Raw genomic sequence first — 21,809 nt, forward strand, 5'->3', positions numbered from 1 at the left:
ATATAAATTATATTTTACATCCATTATTACAAGTCTAAATTCTGCTGTCCACTAATTCTCAACAATCCTAAGATTAAGCCCTAAATATATTCCACCTATTGAATTTTATGACATGACACTTTATGTGTGTGCGTGTATGCGAATGGATATAATCCTTTCACACTGCAGTAACCGTGAGCAGTTCAGCTGAGGAAAGGTGGAGGACAGATGCTGGTTTTCTCCAAAACTACTAAAGTGCCCTATTTAAAGGCTAATAGATGCAATATAATAAATAAAAGACGCTCCCCCTTATTCAGCAGGAAGAGAGGGCTCTCTCTGCTGTGTGTGACAGAGTTTCTCAGCAGCATCACCAGGGGGACTGCAGGCCCGAAGCTGCCCACCTCCCATGGTATGAGTTATTTGTCTCCCCCTTGTACCAAAATGATCTCCCTGCCACGTGGCTGGCACAAGGACCACAAGAGGGAGGTAGTAATCGTAAAATAAACTGTAGGAACTCTGTACACAGAAGGAAAAATCTCTTTGCATAATTACAGCTTCCTAGATATGACTACAGATGAAAATAGATAAAGAACATGAGTTTGGCCTGACTGGAACACTCCAGCTCAAACAGAGAAGCCTTTATATGGAACTTGACCAAAGAAAAATTCACTCTGGGCACTTGTGTTACAGCTCCATTTAGTGGAGCAGAATGATCATGGTTTGTATTAAGTAGTTAATAATGAAGTGCCATAAACAAGTGCCAGGATGCAAGTCCAGGATGAAGCAGGAGCTTTAATGAGGTCCAGCTTGCTGGGAGCTTTCTGAAGTGTCCCCATCTCACTTACAAAGCCAGAAAGGAACAAAGGCAACTCTGACATCTGCGAGAGTGTCTGGTTTTGAAGGAAATTTTATGTGTGGATGACACCAGACTGGGATTCATCTTTCATGTACTATCTTGCTTTGCTCATTGCTGGAGCCCTAATCATTCTGTACAAACTGTTGCACCATAATGGGTCGTATAAATAATAATTCTTCACAAATCAGACTGAACCCGCACCCTCAGGTTCCTGGATAGGCAAGGTTGGTTTGTGATGCTAACCAGCAGAAGTCAGCAGGGTTCATGCTGTGTCTCACTAGCCATGTTTAATAAGCAGTCTAGATTCTGAAGCAGAGAAATCAAATGCTGGTTCTGTGGGTATGTGTATGGTATGAAGTATTCACAGCTATACTAAAGGAGCAGCCCACAGTGAAATAAGGTGGTTAAATCAGGTCCACCCCACTCTAAACACACTGTAATCACAGTAGACTCTTTATAAAGGTAAATTAGTTATTCTTATTTTTCCCTTTTTCAGGTGAAGTAGGGTTTTGGGTTGCTTATAAACTTAAATTAGAGAAGTATATATACACTTGAGAGAAATGCCTTACAGCCTTTGATTTTTTGTTTCAAGATATTAAAATTATTTATTCCCTTCCATAAATGAAGATCATCCATTCATTAAGTAATTATTTCCATTGTTGCAGCTTTTGTAAATATTATTTATGAGGTGAGTGGTATATTTAGACTTAACATGTCCATCAGAAGAGTTGTGTTAAGCATACGTAATACTCTGAAAGCCCTGATGCAGGACTTAAAGACAAGTGCAGGGAAAACTTTTGGGGATCCTGTTGAAGTTTTTTACAGCTGGATGGGAGCAGGGGTTTACAGGATACAGCAACTAAGGAGCAAAACAGGTGTATGAAGGGTGGAGATGACTATGCCAACTCAGACATCTCTTCCAGCTGAAGAAGTGAAGAGAAAAGAGAAGAGAGAGAAGAGAAGAGAAGAGAAGAGAAGAGAAGAGAGAGAAGAGAAGAGAAGAGAAGAGAAGAGAAGAGAAGAGAGCTGAAGCATTACTGTAGGCCAGAGGATGCAAGTAATGTGTTATTTTGCAGTGATGATCAGTTTTTGTGTGGAATCCCCCCAGTATATCTGCATGTACATACTGATGCTATGAGAGCAAGTAACTGGAGTCCTTTCTACTCTGTTAATTTGATTCCATGCAAGTAGCCCTTCTGCACCTCTTGCAGATCTTCTGTGGATTGTACACATTAAAACATGGTAATTTCTTTATCTAAGAGTCAAGCTGTATTCTCTCCAGGCAATAATCATATTTCATGTTAGATTTGAATGAGGGGTAAGAGGTTCATCCTGGTTCCTCAACTGTGAGCCTAGAAGTGAGTGCAATCTCATTAGAAGCTAGGGCAAAAATAAAAGTATCCAGTGCACTATTGCTGTGCCTCTAAATTGATTCTTTTGCCATTGTTTTGCTTAAGAAGCTATAATCTCATAAATGTTTCGACTGCTGTTGCTCTGATTATAAAAAGCAACTTTCCCCACCTACAGAGTCAGAAATAGATGTTTGAAAATCAAACATTATTTGCATTGCAGACTTATCTACCTGGACCATCACAGAATCCCCTTCTCTGGATATATTCAAAACCCACCTGGATGCAGTCCTGTGTAATGTGCTCTAGGTGATCCTGCTTTAGAGGGAAAGTTGGAGTAGATGACCTCTAGAGTCCCTTCCAACTCTGGTAATTCTGTGATTTCCCTTTCTTGCATCTCACTCTCAGAAGAAACACACACACCTATCAGCTCTCTCTTTGTGCAAGAGAAAACAGAGAAGGTTATAAAAAAATTTACCTGTTCACTCAAAAAGAAAAAAACTCTTCACAGAAACATGTTGGAACAGCTTCTCAGTGCTCAATGCCAGCTCCATGTGCTGTCCCTCTTAGCACCAGAGCCAAATCTATCACTGCCAACCTCAGCCCTGGCTTAATTGTGCCACAAGTGAGAGGGCACGGCTGTAAGGAAGATGGCAAATGAGGACAGTGAGAGAAATAAAGTGAAGGGAGGAAGGAACAATTAATGCTGCAAGAAAATGAACTTGTTTTGCAACACAGAGAAACAGTTTTCTGGAGGGGAAGTGGATGAGAGGCATGGAATACAGGCGTGGTGGTTGTTCTTGCCATGATGCTGCTCACCAAGGTGACAATGAAGTTAGCTGGTAGCAGTCCTTGACCTGTTCAGCATAAAGAATCATTGCAATGGAAATACTGAGGTTGCTTTGGTCTGCAAATGATGCTTTTGGCAAATAAGGGATTTAACTGGATTTTTAAAAAAAAAAAAGCTTTATTTGCCAAAGGAACAAAACCCTGCTTTCTTTTTGATGGTACATACACAAAACACAATGAGGTTTTGTTTCAATAAATAAATTGGCAACTGCTGCTCTGGAGGCTCTGGATGTGAACCAGCAGCAGCAGTGTTAAGCTTGTTTCAAAGTGGACTGAATGTGATTTTCATACCTATTCTTTTTTAATTTTGGTCCACTTGAAATCCAAGCATCCCTCTATTACTAATTTGCTGTGGCAATATTAATTAGTGGGTTTGCTCTACAGCAGTAAGAATGTTGTGTAGACTGAGTGAGATAGATTTAGCAGGGCAACAAGATTAGAAAAACAATCTGTAAACTGGTCACATGCAGCTGGGGGTCACCTTGAGCTCCTGAAATGAGCACACTGCACTTGGAAAGCCAGGGAGTGTCTGGAGAATATTTATACCATTGCAGAATCATTAGGGTTGGTTAGGTCAGCACTCTTTGATGTGTTGTCCTATTTTGGAATATAAGAACATTAGCTCCCGAGGTGGAGAGAAACAATTGTCAGAATTACATAAAAGCTGATACTTGGAGAAATTGTATATTATTTGATGTACAATATGAGTTCAGACCAGGTATGCTAGGAAACAAGGAGCAATATTTAGAGACGTAGAGAAGGTGCATAGTGAGGCCTTGTAATTTCTGTTCTCCTGACTCATTTTCTCACTGCCATGAGTTTAGTGGATCTCCAGGCTCCTATCTTGGTTACTCTGATCAACACGGTGTGCCCAGCCTCAGACCATCAATAGTATTTACCTTGCTGTTCTATGGCATTGAACAGATAAGGCATCTGGTTTCAGGAACAAAAGTAGCTGGCAAATTGATGAGTAAATCTTGTGACCATGTCAGGTGTTTCTTGGATTATCTCAGCTACCTTCTCATCACCCTAATCATGGGCAAGGGCTCAGGTTTGCCAGCCATCATTGTACCTGTATGAGAATCACAGAAATGGATCAAAGAATTTTTGATGGTGCTAAAGAAGCCACAGTCTCAATTATTTTGGCTGTAAATGATGACTTAATTTTTTTTCCTGGTGTAAAGTGAGATACGCTTTTGTTCTTTTGTTTACTTGTGGGGTATAATTTTGTCCAAACACACTGTGAAACAATCACAGGTAATAAAACCAGAGGCACAGTGATCTTTCAACAAAACACTGGTAGTCGAAGTGCTCACAGTTTCATGTTGGGCTTTCAGTATTGGCAGGTGAGGAAGCAAGTTTGACTGCAGGTGCCCCAGGGCAGCTGCCCCAGATATAAAATCTATTTCTAGCTTTGCTCTTCTTGCTATTCTTTCTTTGTTTTGCCTGTATTAGGAGAGATCAAGGTGGAGAGATTTTACACCTATGCTCTACATTTCCTGTCCATTCAGAAAGCCACTTGTATAGGTAGCATCTCTCAGGGCAGACACGGTGACTCTTCTGACATTTTACATTAATTCTCTCTTTATCAGCAGGAAGAGTCGGTCTGAGGGCATGCCCAAGGGCTGGGCTGAGGGATACCTGGTCCCTTTGGAGCCCTGATGAGCATGGCAGAAATGTCAGTGATCAGGAGGCCCAGCTTATAAGGATGTATGAACTTTTTGACACTTGTTTGGGCACTAAAATCCCTAAGTTCAGCAATACTGGAAAACCTGCCACTACTAGAAAAAACAATTCTGCCCTCCAAACACCACTGGTAACAGCTAGAGGAACAGAAACACATACAAAGTTGGAATACTTTTTGTAAAGGACAACCACAGACGTAAACATACCTCTGGATTCTACAAGATACTCAAAATATAGTGAAACTGTTTCAGCTGATCTTGTTTGCCTGTCCCTGCTATTAATAAGACATCTGATATTATAACAGATATGATGAAGCACCTGACAAGACTGAATGTGTGGTTAGGATAATAGTTACTGTGAAGAAATCAACTTTCCTCCCTAATAATTCAAATTTTGTCCCTAAGCTGTTTGGATTTCAGGGTGGTCAGCTGATTTCAAATACCTCTGAGCACAAAGCAAGTTGAGCCTAATGAGTAGGAATAACTTTGAAAGCTTGGCTTGAAATATTTCCTTGAAAATGTGGTTTGTAGAGATCAGGGAGCTAAGAAGGAGCCAAAAAAACTTTTGGAGCAGCTGCCTCTGACCACAGCCCCATGAAAACTACACTCTACCTGGTATGGTTACCACCAGTTCAACAGACCAAACAGCCAGATGGGCTGACTGGGGCAGTGAGCAAAGATGGGCACTTGTGATACTGCATAACAAAGTGAGAACAAGTAAAGATGCTCCTGAATTTAATGCTCAAACAATGCTGAAGTCAGTAGAAATACATCTTTTGTTTTCAGTGGAAGCTGGGTTCTGATCTAAGTGAGTAATACAAACTCAGGTTTTATGTCACAACTGCCACGTATTGACAAGGGCTGCTAGGAAGGAGGGCAGCAGAAATCACTGTTAAGGCTCAGGTCTCAATTAATGTGCTGAATGTTGGCATTAAAGGTGCCTGAGTAATCTTTTAGTTGGACAGTACATAACCACTCAAAAAATAGTGACAGAAAGTTCAGTGACACCTTCTCTCTGACATTTATACTTCCAGAGCAGTGAGGAGAAGAAAAGGAGGGCAAAAGTCTACAGAAAGGAGAAAAGGACATGAAAAAAGGAATATATACTGAAGAATGTGTTGTCTACTGAACAACTGGGGACTCAGGTAAGATGTGATATTCATGTTGGAGAGAATCGTGAAGCCAAGCAAGCAGGAAATATTTCAGAGTGCTCAGGAACTGAGGCTATACCTGAGGTGCAGTTTCAGAACATGACAAATGAATGGCTGGTATCTACCTGATGACCCAGCCCCACAGAGTTCACTGAGTGCAGCAAAGCAGACAGCAGAACGGAACTAGAGGTGTTTCTTTATATTCAAGTGCTAAGTTTCCATGGGGAAAAAAAAGGCAACAAAACAAAACAAACTGCTTTTTACCAGGGCAGGAAACAGCATGAATTTCTTCTTTAAAATTGCCTGCACTTCAGAGTATTGGGAGGATGGAACTTCCAGGCTGGCTAAGGCTGCCAAAATGCCTAAAAGCACCCTGTGAAGATCACTGATATTATTAAATTATGTTGTTAACCCACTGGTTCATGGAGGTTACAAACCAGAATGAAAAGGGAGAGGTGGAGAATTATGATGTAATTTAAAAATTCTTATATTTCTGATGTTTTCTTTTTGAAAACATAGGAAGGAAACTTCTGGGTCACCAAATATAATTCCTGGGTCCTGCAGACAAACACATCACCTAAAGGATTAATCTCCTGTCAAACTCCTTGGACATCTAATCAGCATCTTTACTAATGATAATAACAATTGCTACTAATAATGTGCATTTACACACTACTTAAGGATCTTGAAGTGTTCTTTCATATAATGTGCTCATTTTTATTACCAGCCTATTGGATTTAAATGACTTGCCTAGGGTCTCACAGCAAGCAAGCAGTAGAATGACTCAATGCTCCCAATGCTTTGCATTATATCTTGGACTTTAAAAGCTCCATTCATAAAGGGAGCTTTGTAGCAGTAGATCACCTCCTGGTGCTTGTGGATCAAACCTTTTATGACAGCACGAACAAATCATGAAATTACTTGAACCCATGTGCAAATCCTGGCTCCTTTGAACTTAGAAAACTGACACAAGTCTGAGTAATGCTAAGATAGCCTTTGGCACATGACCAACCAGGAAATTTTGATATGTTGAGTATGTACCTCAAATCTATATTTTCTGTCTGAATACAGCAGTAAACTCTACATTTGTTCCAGGACCACTCGAGAGCTTTCACTATCTCTTGTACTGTTTGAGGCATATTTGAAAACAAAACAAATCCAAACCCAACCAAAACTAAAGAAACAACCCTCAAAATAAGACTATAATAAACAAGAATCCTTAACTTTTCTAGTGTCAGAATTGTCTGGAGAGTTTGCTCTGACACAGGCACATTCCTTGTCATTTCTCTCTCCTCTGAGTTTCATTGTCCTCATTGAAAATTAACTCTAACAGGAGAATGTGGGGCATCCCTCTGTTTACTGGCTAATTTCTGTCAAGAAAGATGTAGTACCACAGAATAACATGATTTTTCTGCCTGTGTCAATGTCATCATTCTCTCTAGCAAATCAAAATGTTGTCATTGCTCCTGTCATTTTGCACTCTCATCCATGACTCCTATGGAAAGGGCTGCAAGTTGTACCAGACTATCTCAGGATATGATTTTCAAGCTTTTGCCTGTGTCATCTGGCTCTGTCTATAAGAAAAGGGCTATGCTGTGGCATGGCACCTGCTATAGCAAGAGGAACCCTCTGGCAGAACAACAATGGCTACAGCAATCCCGATCCCATTCATCTTAAGAGTTCCTCCAACGTGGTGGTGGCCACCCAGGGGATCTCACCTGTGGCAAATGGTGACATTTACTCCTGCTGGGAATGTGACTGGGCAGCCGGATGTTAAAGAGGGCCTGCAGGGCTGCCTGCGCTGCTTGACCCTTGGCCAGCTTCTTGCTACGTCCTGAGCCTTCAAACGTTCTCCCGTCCACTCGCACCGCCATCACAAAGCTCTTGATGTGCTGCTTCTCCACAGTCTCCGACAGGCAGACGTACCTCAGACCCGACCTCAGCTCGTTTAGCAGCACCACCGGATTCTGCTCACCCTCTGCTTTGGATACAATCTTGTGCTTGCTTTGCTTAGCATGGCCCATTATGTCCAGTGTATGGCAGAGCAAGCGCCCGTGTCGACAAGCGGTGGAGAGGAATTCGTTATTAACGGGGTTATAGACTGAGAAGTCCTCGCTGTGTGTGGATGGTTCAAACTCCTTGAACAGAGTGTCTGGAAAGTCTGCCTGATCTGAAGTAAAGTCTGTGGATGGGTTGATGCAGTTCCCCATGGCAAAGTGAGCTTGGCAGGCATTGGGGAACTGAACAAATGACTTCAGAGCTAGCTCTGCAGCACGCATTTTGGCTTTCTTTTTTGTGGGCCCCGTGCCTTCAAACGTAAGTCCATTTACTTCCACAGCAACGGCAAAGACTGGAGCATGCACTGGGCCTGTCTGGGAAACCATTTTATATTGTAACCCTGGTTTAAGTTCATGGAGCTGAACCAGAGCATTCTTTGGCGTCACTGACCATGAGACTTTCTTCCAAATGAGCTGGAGTTTGCAGAAATGGCCATTATTGCCTTCCTCTAAGGGTCTTTTTCTCTTACTGCTGGGTGTTCCCCCTCTTGCCCTTTCATTTGAAGGTATTGGATGATCCTCCAGGTTGCCAGTGTTTCGATTTTCCTTTACTTCAGCACTGCTGGTACCTGTCAGGAAAGAAAGAAAAAATCCTCACATTAGACTTCTCACCATGATAGCTGACATTTGGCAGCATAGCCAAAAAGGAAACAAAAGTTAATGATAGATATCCTTCTTCAGCCTTTTTGGAGGGTTTTCATCAAATATCTGTATAACGGTTGGTGTATTATTTATAGAACAAATTTTCTGCACGTCCTGAATGGTTACTGTTCCTAAATTTCCCCTTGTATTACTTGCTGTCATACTGTTTAAAATAAATTACATCATTCACAGATGAAGCATAACTGATGCCATGTGAGTTAAATGGACTACTTCATTCACACTGGATAATTACTAGTAAAAAAGTGAATAGTTTGCAAAGTTCCCTTAGGCTTAGATTTATTTTATAATCCATGTGGGTGAATTCTAATGAACACATTATCAGAAATCATAAATGATTCTCAAATGATTCACAAAAAGAAAAATGGACAAATATATTGAATAATTTATTTGCAGTGAATACATTGAGTGGCTTGACCCACACCAAAGGCTCTTGTGTTGTTCACATCATGAATCCAGCCTATGAAGTGACCTGACAGACCTTCCTAACTTTTGAAACAGTATTTTGGTCCAGACTCAGATTCCAGTTTCATAAGTGAGTGACTTTCTGTCAGATTCTATTGCAGACACTGTTTTATCCTGCATTTGCAATAACTAATACTGCAAAAATTCCAGATAAATGTAAATGAAGGTAGGAAAAAGCAGAGCATCACAATGGAGGCAATTACTGATGTAAAGAATGACCTGTGTCAAAGAAAAGCAATGGGAGAGAGTGACTGCCAGGAGTGCCAGGATGGGAATGAAATGACAGTGGGGAGCTCTCCACTGTTGGTGAGCCAGTGAATCACACATTGTTCTGGACTATGCTCGTGCAATGCCCATGCTGTGAGGCAGTGTTCTTGCTACAGGAGATGCATGATTGAGAATGGAGATTCATCTCTCTGAATGAGACAGAAAACATGCTGCTGTCTAAATAAGCATCCTATCACATTTCTGATGAGTCTGTTTAAATGTATTGCTCCTCTGATACATGCTCCAGTCCTCCTGTGTTTTCCTCGGGGCAGAGACAAGTTGAGGGAGTGAACACGAGTGTAACCAACCCAGGAGGCAAACCATCCCTGGAGCAATGCACCTGATCCCATTCTGAGCAGAATGCCTACTGTATTCCAACCAGTGCTGGGCATGGAGCCTCTCCCGTGGGTTGTCATTGTCAGACACAAGCATGCCACCTGTGCAGGCTGCTTGAGTCCCAAGCACAAGGAATGACCCTGTAGTCCTTAGAGGACAGAGAACTGTCCTTCCTTTTTTGCCCTGTTTGATTTGCCCTCCTGCCCTGACTTACAAGCTGGATGCGAGGATGCAAGGCGGGAGCTGCCAGCGATGCCTTGAGGACCTTCTGCTGGAGTAGTGTGTCCTTGCTAAGCCCAGCGTTAGGCTGGGCTGACAGATGTACAGAAGCCTGCAGAGAATTGTGTGGAACCAATCACCATGATTAAAAACCTTCTTTATATTCTGATGAGCTGCATTGGTATTAAAAATCAAGACTTCTCCATCATAGCAAGAAGTTTGCACTCATGCAAGTTGTTCCACAGAAAGCAGCTTGCTGCTTTGACATGAGCTGAAATTGTGATTCCATTGCATGAGTGAGTAGGGGCCCATTTGCACGACTGAGTCTTTAGGCTCCTGCTCTGAAAACCCTTCAGCACACACAGAGCTGCCAGCCTGTAACTGTGTCTCACCAAAGGTACTGGCAGAGCTGCCTGCTACAGTGCTTTGCTGAGGCAGAACCTGAGCTGACAAATTAAGGCCTTAGTGACTAGTTAATTTTTACTTTCTGAAGCTAAGGGGAGAGAATGAAGACAAAGAAGGAAAGAAAAAGAAATACATAAAAGAAAAGTTTCATCATATGATATTCAGCTGTATAAAAGATGACATCTTTAAACTAACCTCTCTGGAAATAAGACATTTAAAAGGTCAGGTTAACTAAGACACAAGGATAATGTGGTCTTTGCTCATTGAGTTCACAGCTCTGTTTATAAAAAACTCTGATCTGAGGAGGAAGGAGATGCCCACTTTAAATTACAACTATTTAGCTTGGCAGTGGCTTTGGCCAGACATTTTCCACCATGACCCTTTCTCTTGTCTTCATCCCACTCAGAATACACCTCTTTGGTTGCATGCATTTGTAAAAATAAAGGTGAAATATTTTGTCTCAAACATACTTAGCAGGAAACAGGTTTGTTTCTGTATTTGACACCTCCTCTCTCATCTTACCTAATAGGTTTTTACAGAGTCAATTATGGTACATAATGATATTGTAGTCAGGAAGCATGAAAAGAAAGATAGCTCATACTTCACACAATATTCTGGTTTGAAAATAATTTGTATTGATTATGTATCACTGAACAGAAAAACTCAAGGGATCATTTGTATTTGTAATTCATATTGTCTTTTTCCAGCTGTTTTTTCTTTCACAGTCAAAGATCCACAGATTTGTGTGAAACATGAATGTGTGACCTTAAATCTTACCTTAATCACCCTCACTAACACAGTGGTTAACTAAAATGTAGTGAAAAAAATGCAGAGGTGCAAGTGTAAAACTTCCAGAGATCAGGCAATAAGGATACACGGTCAATGTCGGGCATGTGTGACAGTGATGTGCCTGCATTTATGGGATATTTTGGCCTATTCACAGTGAAGGAAATCCATGCAAGTATCTTACAGTCAACCAGATTTCTAGAAGGCCTGATCCTGGACCAGCAGGCAATAGCTCAGTTCTTTACAGACCCCTAAGAGCTGCAGAAGGCCAGAAGCCCTCATGGCAGGGAAACCAGAGGCAGCCTACCCTCAGTGAGTGCCTCAGAAAGTCTGTGAACCTTATGGACTCATGTGATACCTGGCATCTGCCAGGCAATGTGAAATTACACTTTCAGGTATCTTTGAAATAGGAGGTCTTTGAAATATGTCTTTTATGAGACCTCTGTGTAGCAGACATATTATTACCCCTCTAATGGTGGCTCATGGACTTCTGTTGGGAAAATCAGACAAAGCAGGCAAATGACATGAAACTATGGAAGATAAATACTGTAAGCAGCTGTAATAGAACAATCAGAAGCAATTTTAGAAATGAAGAGAACTAAAAGAGAAGGGGCAAGTCGTAGGGTGTACACAGGAAAAATGCAAAACTGTGGATCATTTTCAGTCCTGTTATCTCTCATAATGTCTTTGCTCTTGAGTTCCCAAAACACATTTGCTACATTTGGGGGAAAAAAAATATAATAAGCTATGATTCTTTTATGATTCCTATGATGAAAGGTTGGAAAACAATAAAATTGTAAGGGGAGTGAGTTAAAAGAAAGGAGAAAGAAAAATATAATTTTTTGGAAATAATGTCTAATTTATTGAGTAAGATTTCTAAAATAGCCCCACACCTCTGCACTGTACTATCTCCTCAGGTAATTTATTCACTTATTTTTCCAGTTTCACAAGTAAAAGGATACACTGTGATCTTGTATTTGCTTCAGTAATTGAACGGAAGAGAGGGAAGCAGTTACAGAAATATATTTATTTATGCACTATTCCTCAATCTTCTGTCTGCTCTTTCATATTTTTCTCCTTTTAGTCGTTATGCACAGTAGAGTTAACCTAGAGAGGCTGCATCATCAAGTGCTTTTCAGAACTATAATGCATCACTAATAATGACACTGCCTATGTCTCTGGGTCATAAGGGCTCTGCAGAACTAGCCATCCGATACTCCACGCTACATTTGAAGAGATAATATTGTTCCTGTTGAAGGTTATTCTGCTGCCAAGCCAACTTCCAGGGAGAAAAGGAGAGGTACTAGGTGGCATCTTCATTTTGGCTGGTATCTTTACAATTGAATTAAAAGGGGCAGTACATTATTGAAAAGCTCTGATATTTTAATAAAGAATTTGAAGTCTCTGTAGTATAACTGACTTCTGGTTCAACTGATAGCTCTGACATGGAAAGTTATTGTCTTTAGAAATGGTTTAGAAACACCAGATTGCTACCAATGCATTTTAAACAACATGGGCAGGACTCACACTCTATTTTTCTGAATTTTAATATCTAACCCCTGTTTGACTTGCTTATGGAGAGTACATTTTTGCTGTACATCTACATCACATTGACTGCTGAGGTTAGAATGATTGACCTCCATAATTTCTGGTGTACTTGAAAGAAAAATTTTAAATCAGAAGCAATAGGTATGAACTCAGGAGCCAGAGCCACGGTACCTTTGTCCAAGGTCAGCTGCTACATCAAATGCAATGTAGGGCAATGTCCTCTTATAAGCAAGATGGCCTTTTTAGAAGCTTTTTGTATCCACAACAGAGAATTGGGAACTTTTCTGCTGGCATTTTTGCGTTTTTATTCTGGACTTCAGAATAATAAAATTGTAGCTAACAACAGAAATCAATCCTTCCTCTCTTACATGAAAACACACAGACAGGTAATTTTAAACCTCTATGAAGGAAGTTTACTTAAGGGCAACCCGCTATGATCTCTCTGTTGCTGCTTAACCCTCCCCACCAGCTCACAAGTTTCAGGCTGTTTAAAAGAATACCATTAGATATTAGTGGTGTGAAACACCACTCTGTGAAGGGAAGCATGACCAGCACAAAAAAGTGCAGGATTGTGCTTAAAGTGAAGATTTACAATTTTTGAAAGTCGATTGCCATTGCCTTTAGCTGTTCCAAAATGAAGATATCCACCTTTGCCCACCTTGTTATCTGAAATAACTATGAAATCCATGTACATCTAGTACAGCTCTATCCAATTAGGAAATCATTCAGGTGACCTAGTGACCTGATTTAAATGATACTCAGACTGTGATGCTCCCTGTCCAAGCTAATACATGCACGCAGCAAAAAATGTGCCCATCTCATGGCAGAAATGGACCCAAGTACCTGCTTTCCTCAGTCAGGACCAGACCAGAGAGCTTAGCTTTTAGGCATGGCAGAAATCCAAGCGATTATAATATACACAGACAAAAACAGAGAGTTTGATTCTGTGGAGGGACTGAGCTTCTGAGGCTCTTACTGTTGGAGGGGAATATTCACTGCCCTCTAAGAGGCAGGGTGCCACCGAATCTCTCACTGTGCAGTCGAAGGCTCTGGTGCCTCCTGCTGCCTGAGGGGGATTTTGACCAGCATGCTCCAACAGACTGACTCTGGGGCTGGGATTCATCCCTCCAGGCTGTCACAGTGGCTGAAATCCCTCTGGTAGGGACCGTGCCCATCAGCTCCCGCCGCAGGCACTGGGGAGAGGGACTCAGGTCCGGAAAGGCGCTGCCGGGAGGCTGTGTGTACAGCACACGGCTCTGTGAGATTCCCAGGAATTATATGCTCCTGCTAGAGGTGCATCCTAGATTTGCAGGTACCTGTGTCTGGTGATCGTTTGCCTTGATGCCGCGGCATGGTGTGAAGGGAATGATTCAAGATGAGGGAGAGGCAGAGGTCTGTAACATCATGAAAGGCAGGCAGGCATCTAACAGGGAGTGATTATTCACTGTTACATGCAGCCCAAGCACTAGAGACAGCAGGCTGGAAGCAATAAAAGGGTGCACTTTCTGACAACACACTAAATCAATGAACTCCCTGTTCCTAGCTGTTGAAATCAGAAGTATCAGTGGGCTCTGGAGAGGACTAGGCAGGTCTGTTGATGTCTCAGATGTGATTCAGAAATCTAGCTGAGAAAATTTCTTGCTAGGTGCTAGAAAGCTAAACTGAGGGGAAAGATCACCATTTAAATGTCCTTTTTCCCAGTGGATCACTAACAGCAAATGTTGAATATATTTCTAATCCTGTGTGACATTTCTTACACTCTTAGCTAACTTTGACTTCTGGGACTGAATAAGGTGGTCCTTTTCTTACATGTTCAGGATAAGGTCTTCATAAGATACTGAGAAGCAGTCTACCCAAAATGCCATTCCAAAGGTGCCTAGTGCCTGTGATACATTTTTCTAATATTAGTTCATGGTTTTTTTCAGGTGGCATGAACCCCAACAATAGTTTCTGTGTGCTAATAATCACTAGCAGAAAATGCATGTGGAGTTAACCTGGAAGGGCTTCTTTATAAAGAGTGACCAAATGAATGTGAAACAGGCTTTGAATCTGTTTCAGCTTATAGGACTTTACTACTGATAAAGAACAGTTCGAGAAGGGGCACTCTCACATGATGCTCAGAGCAGAAAACTACAGGGATAAGCAAACAACTTCTCTGACTTGTCAGCATTCTCCTAGGTTGTTGTTAAATTGTTAACACAGAAAAAGTTTATTTTGCTTGTTCAGAACAAATCACTGAAGCTCTGCAAAATGCCAGATTGCTCCACATGTACAGGTGAACTATAAAAAAATAGTGGCATTTATACCACTATACTAGAAGGAAACTGAAATAAGGCTGATAATATTAATTTTTTTCTTTCTCTCAATTTTTAAAAATTTCTAATAGTAACACCTAAAAATGTATTGTATGTGTGAAGAAAAAATTATTTGTATCACTGGAATGTATGCTTGACCCAAGGGAAGAGCAGTAGGATGTCCATGAAAAAATAGCAAAGTTTACTATTTCTCTTTTAGAAAACACAGCTTACCCTGTCTGTGTGGACTATTTTAAAGACAGCAGAGACACAAGCAGTCTTAGCATTACAGCAGCAATAAGAAAATGGTGCTACAGTGTTTGGCTTGTACAAACTTTCTCCATTACCTAAAAATAACGAAGTAGCACCTTTGGGAGACATTATGCAGGAGGTGCCTGCACAAGATCATCATGTGCATAAGATGTTCCTGTGTGTACTCCACATACCTCTTCCTGAAAATGTAGCCTCCCTGGGACCAATTTTGAAAGATTTTCAGGATTTTTATTTTTTTTTCTAAGATATGTAAAAACCTGCCAGTCCCTGTGCAGCAAAACTGTGTGATGTCCATGTTACACTCAGCAGCAGAAAATAGAGGGGTGTGCTCCTTCATTCCTTCAACAGCTATTCTCATTGGTGAAGCACCATGATCAAGCCAAGGCAGATTAGCAACAACAGGGAAAAAACCCCATTCCTTCCACCAACCAGCTCTAACAGGGCAATGTTCCAGTGTGTGTTGGGATGGAAAAGAAATTTGGGAGGTGATACTAGAACTCAAAAGAGTTGCTCATTTGTTTCAGAGAGCATCCTTCCCTTTTTAAATGATTCAATATATGTTGCAATTAGCAGGGCAGGATAAAACACAGTAATTACTTCTATGTGATAAATGGGAGGGCTTACTGAGGGTTACTCTGTCTTAATTGCACAGTCCCAGACTTCTTGGTGTTTTGAAGACTTCACAACTCCTTCAAAGCTTCAAAGTGCTTTTCTGCAGCTCCACAGTCACAGATTTAGGGACTGTCAGTGACTTTGTTAGGTGTAATGGCCTAAGAAAAAACTGTCTAGTTTTTGGGTTACATCTAGTTTAGTTAAGCCTGGTTAACCGTCCCTTCTCAATTGGCTGTGTACTTCTTTCATTTTTGAGCTCCAGGCTATATCACAGTAGTAAACATAGAAAACTTTTTCAAGTAGAGGGGTAGAGGGCTTTTTCCTGCAGTCTTCACTTTTGCAAAAGTTCTTTTCTAATCAAGGTAATATAAATGGGGGAAGATACAGCACCAAAATGCCCTGTTTTTTAGGGATTCTGAGAAAAGAAAATGAGAAAACATAAACAGGAAAGGAAAATGAGCTCCAGAACTCTGTAAACGTGAGTGTATCATCTTTTTATAAGAAGTTTTGCCTATGTGTCTGTGACACACCACTTACAGCCCCACCATGCCAGGGTGGCACAGAAAAAAGTGGGAAGGTGAGCTGAGATTAACCCTTCCATCTCTAGAAATTGATGTTTGCACTCAGTGTCAGGGAATTTTCCATTTTAGATGAGGACTGTGACTGTGGGCTGCCAATATTTTGCAGATCCACCTCATTTTCACAATTGCCAATACAACATAGAGCTTTTGTCTTTAAACTTTATTGTTAATTTGCTTATAAAGAAAAGAAACTGCTTACTTAAATTGTCCTCATCCTCCATGGTGGTTGTGCCAGGACTCAGGTACTTGAAGGGTGCTATGAAGGTTGACAATATGCTTACTTTTTCTGAAAGAAAACAGAAAAGAAAAAAAAAAGAGATGTATAAAACCAGCATTTTGTCAGTGCCTTCTGATCTACTCCACACTTTTTCTCAGGTGAAACCATCTCATTTTGTGTATTTCCTGACTCTACAGCCATATCAAAATTCACAAAACTACAACACATTTATTACAGCTGGCACATGTAAATACCAAGTGCGTGTCCTCTCTGCTTTCTGCCCCTGTGTTGTGCCCCTTGGCCATGCTTCCCAGCAATGATGCTGGAGCACTGCAGAGCTGAGAATGGAGGATGCTTGACCTGGTCCATCTGGGAATGAGGGAGGAGTGTGGGAGCTGGAGACAATCAGTCTTTGGAGAAGGAATATGGGAACTTCTCTGATGGATGAGACTATCAGCTCACCTCCCCTTGCTTCCCTCTTCCTAAGAGGGGCTGAATCAGAATTCTCAGAGAAAGCTCAAGTGTTGATAGCACAAGAGACTAAAACTGCTTCTAATTATTCCAGAAATTGTTGATTTAAACTTGGAAAACCTTTACAGTGTGCACACTAAGCTATTACCCAAACAGTAAGAACATTATTCAAATCCTTCTTATTCACATTTGTATTAAGTATAATTCCTGCTACCTGCAGTTTCTGTTCACCCTGTGGAAAGCAGATGGCACAGATATTTACTTCCAGTGCCACAATCAGCCTCTGCACTGAATGCTAGGACAGATTCAGTAAAATGAGAATGAATACTGATTTATAGTAGCTCAAATCTGCCTCAGCATTTAGCTACAGTGAAAGCTTGCTGTTGACACAAGGACTAGAAACAGGGATTTACTGAAGATACCTGTTTATTTAGTTAACTAGTTTATTTAGTTTGTTGTTTGGTTTGTTTAGGCTGAATTCCTCCTGACAAACTATGGGTACGTTGCTGAGGACTACAGTAGCAGAGTGTCTACATTAGCAGAAGAAATCTAAACACACATTACAAAGGTGATTCACAGCTTTGAAGGAGATAAAGTACAAATCTCCTTAGGAAACCCTGTTAGGTGGAAATGCTCTGTGTCCTGCACATTGTGAACACTCCTGGGCCTTCATGTTGTGGCAGGAGCATCAAAACCAAACCAAGAATGTTTTCTTTCCAGTAACACAGGAAAAATTATTTCCACAGAGACTTATTGCTGAAAAATTATTCCTGTGAATTTCCTTAGACTACCTGGCTGCTAATCTACAACCATCTGGAAAGTATTCCATCTGAAGAGCTCTTAAATTTTTTCAGCAGGACATCTGTTAGCTTTTTGGCTTGGTTCTTCCTACATTTGCAAATAATCCTTGCTCTTCTTCAAGACTGTTGTCAGAATCCATCAAAAATGACTGCAGATGTTTGCCCTTAGCTAGGTGACACTACAGCTCAGCTCCATTATGAAAAAGCACAGTAAAAGCTGACTGCTCTTTGTTAAGGAAATACAATAAACGAAATAAAAGATTACCTGAAGAAATCCTTTTCCCATCCAGAAACCTTTCAGCCCAGACTAATATATAATTAGAGCACAAATTAGCCTCCTTGAATTGCAGTTTCATTAAGGGATTGTAGTGATGCCATGAACCAAAAGACTGAAGTTATTTGTGGCTGCTTTAGCCAGAAGATTTTCCTAAGTGAATACTCTGACACTTTTTGCTGAGGCGCTGCTGGCTGAGAAGTGTGGTGTCTGAGTGACACCATCCCAGTGTGTGTGAGACTGTTAAGCTGTGATCAGGATAAAGGCTGTTATCCACTCCTGACTTTGACACCAGAATTTTTTTGATTAAAGTGAAAAATGCCAGGATTTTGGAACCTAACCCAAAGGCTACATTTGGTTAGGAGGAATACTTCAGATGATAGATAGGACCAGGGCAGTCTTTGCCTTCAAGACCATTAAAGACTGTTTTGTCTGTACACCAAGACACAGTGATCTGAGGTGTGCCCTGCCTGTGCCTGCCTGTCGGACCTCCAGAACTGGCCCTCAAGACACTAAATGTCATACACAAACTTACAGCTTCTTTGCTGAGATAATATTACATCTCATAGATAAGTAACCCACTAACCAAGCTGTGAGGACTTATGCTTTCTTGTGGAGGTTGCTAGTTCTTGCTCCTACCATCAAAAAGCAAACCTGTGTAGTTTTATACTATACTATTATTAGATAAAGGAGTATTCTATGACTTATCTTTCACCTCAACCAATTTTCTGGTGAGATGAGTGAGATTTACAGTGTGTGTTTATACTTTATATTATATATTATACATTATAATGTACAAAATATATACATATGTAGATACATTATAAAAATATTTTCCATTTTTGCTTTAAGAGATCCTTGAACCATCTTAAGCTTCTGCTATTACTGTTTCCTGCCTGACCTCAAAGACCTTGTTGCTGTCTTTGCTTTGTGTGCAGAGCAACAGGGTGGCCTCTAAAATTTACTGGACCCTTAGAGAAACAATGGGTGGGTTCATGTCAGCCAAACTCAGGCAGGACCTAATAACAGGATATCCTTCAAAAAATAAAGAGAATAAAGATTTTAATTTAACATTTCAATCCATTGGTTGAACAATGGAAGATTTAATGTGTCTCTGGCATGAGGAGGAAGGCAGTTTTTTTGAGTGAGTGGTAAGAGCAGAAGTGCAATAGTATGCATGTAGCACAGGTGAATTATGGAACCTATGAAGGAGGGGAAGATAAATAATAGGATAATTAAATGTAGGTGTTTACAGGGAAATAATCTGCCTAGATATAAAACTCCATGTATTTTAATATTCACGACAATTAGACTTACTACCAGGAGTTTGATAAAATCTTATGAATAAGAGCATAGGACATGGCTGGATAAGAAAAAGCCATACAAAAAAATACCTTTAAAGCCTCTTTTTCTCTCATTCTCTTCTCCTATGATTTTGTTTTATCTTTCAAAAAGAAGCAATGACAGGTAGCTCACAATTAGAGCAGCTATTTTTACTGTATAATTGTAAATGTTCTCTGTATTTGTCTGACAAAATTCTTTTTTGATGCTAGGAGAGGGTACAAGGGAAGAAAACAAGACATTTCAAAAGCTCATTTCTCCAGAAAGGCAGAATACATAACCCTACATTTATGAGAACCAATACAAGGAGCTATTACTGCTTGCATTACAATCATACCAAAAGCCTTCAATGACATGAAGGAGTAATTTTATGAGGGCCTACATGGACACAAAAGAGGCTGTATTTACAATGGAAATTGAGAGACAAAGAGCAGGTATAGTGGGATTTATTTCTAGCCACCTTGGAACACTAATGCAAGATGATAGCAGCATATTTTGTAAAGTATCCACCATAAAAACATCCTTCCAAGTGACACCAAGTAGAACTCTGCTCCAGCACCCTAAGCACAAAAATCACCTTTTCTCCTGATGCGAAGCTCTTTGTAAGAAGAAATCTCAGTCTCCTCTGTTTTGAGATGGAGAAAGATTTCAGTTCATCCTCTTAAGTATCTATTTTCCAACCACAGCAAACACTTAAAAAGAATAATGAACACTGTTTTCACAGAAGCTGTACAAATAATTTAAAGAGCAGGATATGTTTTGCATGAAAAACAAAAAATGATTTAGTTCAAATGATTCAACAAAGCTTGGCATACGAGGAAGCCAAACTTCCACCAAAATCTGCTCTTTTCTTGATGCTGCTCTTGTCGAGCGGATGCAGTCAGAAGAGTGGTCACAGGTCCTGTAAATACCCTTTTATTGTGAAGACAAGAACACACATATACAGCTATAAACAGCATTCTTACCCTTCGTAGCTATCAGTATTTAAAGGGCAGCAGACAATACAGCTTGATCATCAGATGTACGGAAGTTCTTTCACTCTCAATCACACGAATAAAATCAATGGGAACAGCAGGAGCTCAACACTTTCAAAAATCAGGCCTTATACGTGTTGGACAAATTGTTTAGCTTTAAGAAGAGCAGACTGAGTGGGGTCATAACAACAGTCTTCAAGCACATAAAAAGCTGCTGCATAGAAGAAAGGAGCAGACTGTATTCCATGTGCATTAACACAACTAGAAGTGATGGACTTAAATTGCACTGAGGAAAATTCACTTTAAACATTAAAACCTCTTCCTAACAGCAAGGATAGTGCAGCACTGGAATAGACTGTCTCGTGGGGAGGCTGAGGAGGCACTGGTGTTGCAGGGCTGTAGGAATACAGTTGGCATCTGCAGGGTGTTGCACCTGCCCTTGACCCATCCCTCAGAGTCTCTTCTATCCCTGTGGACCCCATCAGAAAATCTTGTCCCAACCCTGAGATTACACAGCACGCTCTAGGTCAAACATGAAAAAGAGTAGTATGTAGATAGAAAGAGATGCAGATGAAAAGAGTAGCATGTTGATATCAGGCATGCTCTTTTGTTTGGCAGCTAATAAGCACTATTAATAATTGTTTTTTTAAAGTGCAACTTCTGAACACGAGAAGAATTAGACAGATGGCTACCAGTGGTTTGCCAGATCAGCATTAGGAATATTTTACTGAAGTAGTTTCATTCCCATATTCTAATTGATTACCATAAGCTGCCTTATTTGTCAGAGGTTTCTTTAATAGTATTCTTTTAAAAACACAATGTGGACATGATGAAACAGCCCTAAGTGCTTAGTTTGGTTTGCATGGAATATGAAATTACTCAGGAAGGGTCAGTTTGGATACAATAATGTAAACTCAGTTGCAAAACCTCCTGAAACAAACTTCAAAAATATATAACTTAAGCAGTATTTGTAGCTACTCAGATAGCTATATATGTACAGTTGTGTTAGCATTGATTTAGTTTGAATGGGGGAAATACAGAGAGAGAAGAGAGCCTGCCCATCAGGAGATGATTTCCTATCTTTCTTCTCATATCTTAGTTCATGCTTTGTGACAGTGATTGACAGGACGAGAGGATTCTTCACACAAAAGAAAAATATGGCAAACTTGTGCAGAGGGCAGCAATGTCTTTAAACTTCAGCACCTACTGAGAAGGGCTCACAACCTACTGAATTATGGCATGTAGAGCATCCATGCTGCATCACTGAGCTTGAGCAGCCAGTTCCCAGACAGGGATTTACTTGCCTGGTATCAGAACCAGCCTTTACAGCTGACTTCGAGAACCAGTCACTGAATCATGA

The 21,809-nt window shown here is 40.6% G+C and overlaps 1 protein-coding gene across 1 annotated transcript in view; it reads right to left on the reverse strand.

The window, feature by feature from the left end:
* The window catches only part of ADARB2 (adenosine deaminase RNA specific B2 (inactive)), a 308,555-nt gene that overhangs the window by 97,014 nt on the left and 189,732 nt on the right, over positions 1 to 21,809 (reverse strand). The window contains exons 2-3 of the mRNA XM_030445535.1: positions 16,572 to 16,658; positions 7,588 to 8,495 (exon numbers count right to left, since the gene is read on the reverse strand). Coding sequence (XP_030301395.1) covers positions 7,588 to 8,495; positions 16,572 to 16,658 — 995 coding nt within the window. The remainder of the gene's footprint in view (positions 1 to 7,587; positions 8,496 to 16,571; positions 16,659 to 21,809) is intronic.

The sequence above is a fragment of the Calypte anna genome, chromosome 2 (assembly GCF_003957555.1).
Source record: "Calypte anna isolate BGI_N300 chromosome 2, bCalAnn1_v1.p, whole genome shotgun sequence".
NCBI lineage: Eukaryota > Metazoa > Chordata > Aves > Apodiformes > Trochilidae > Calypte > Calypte anna.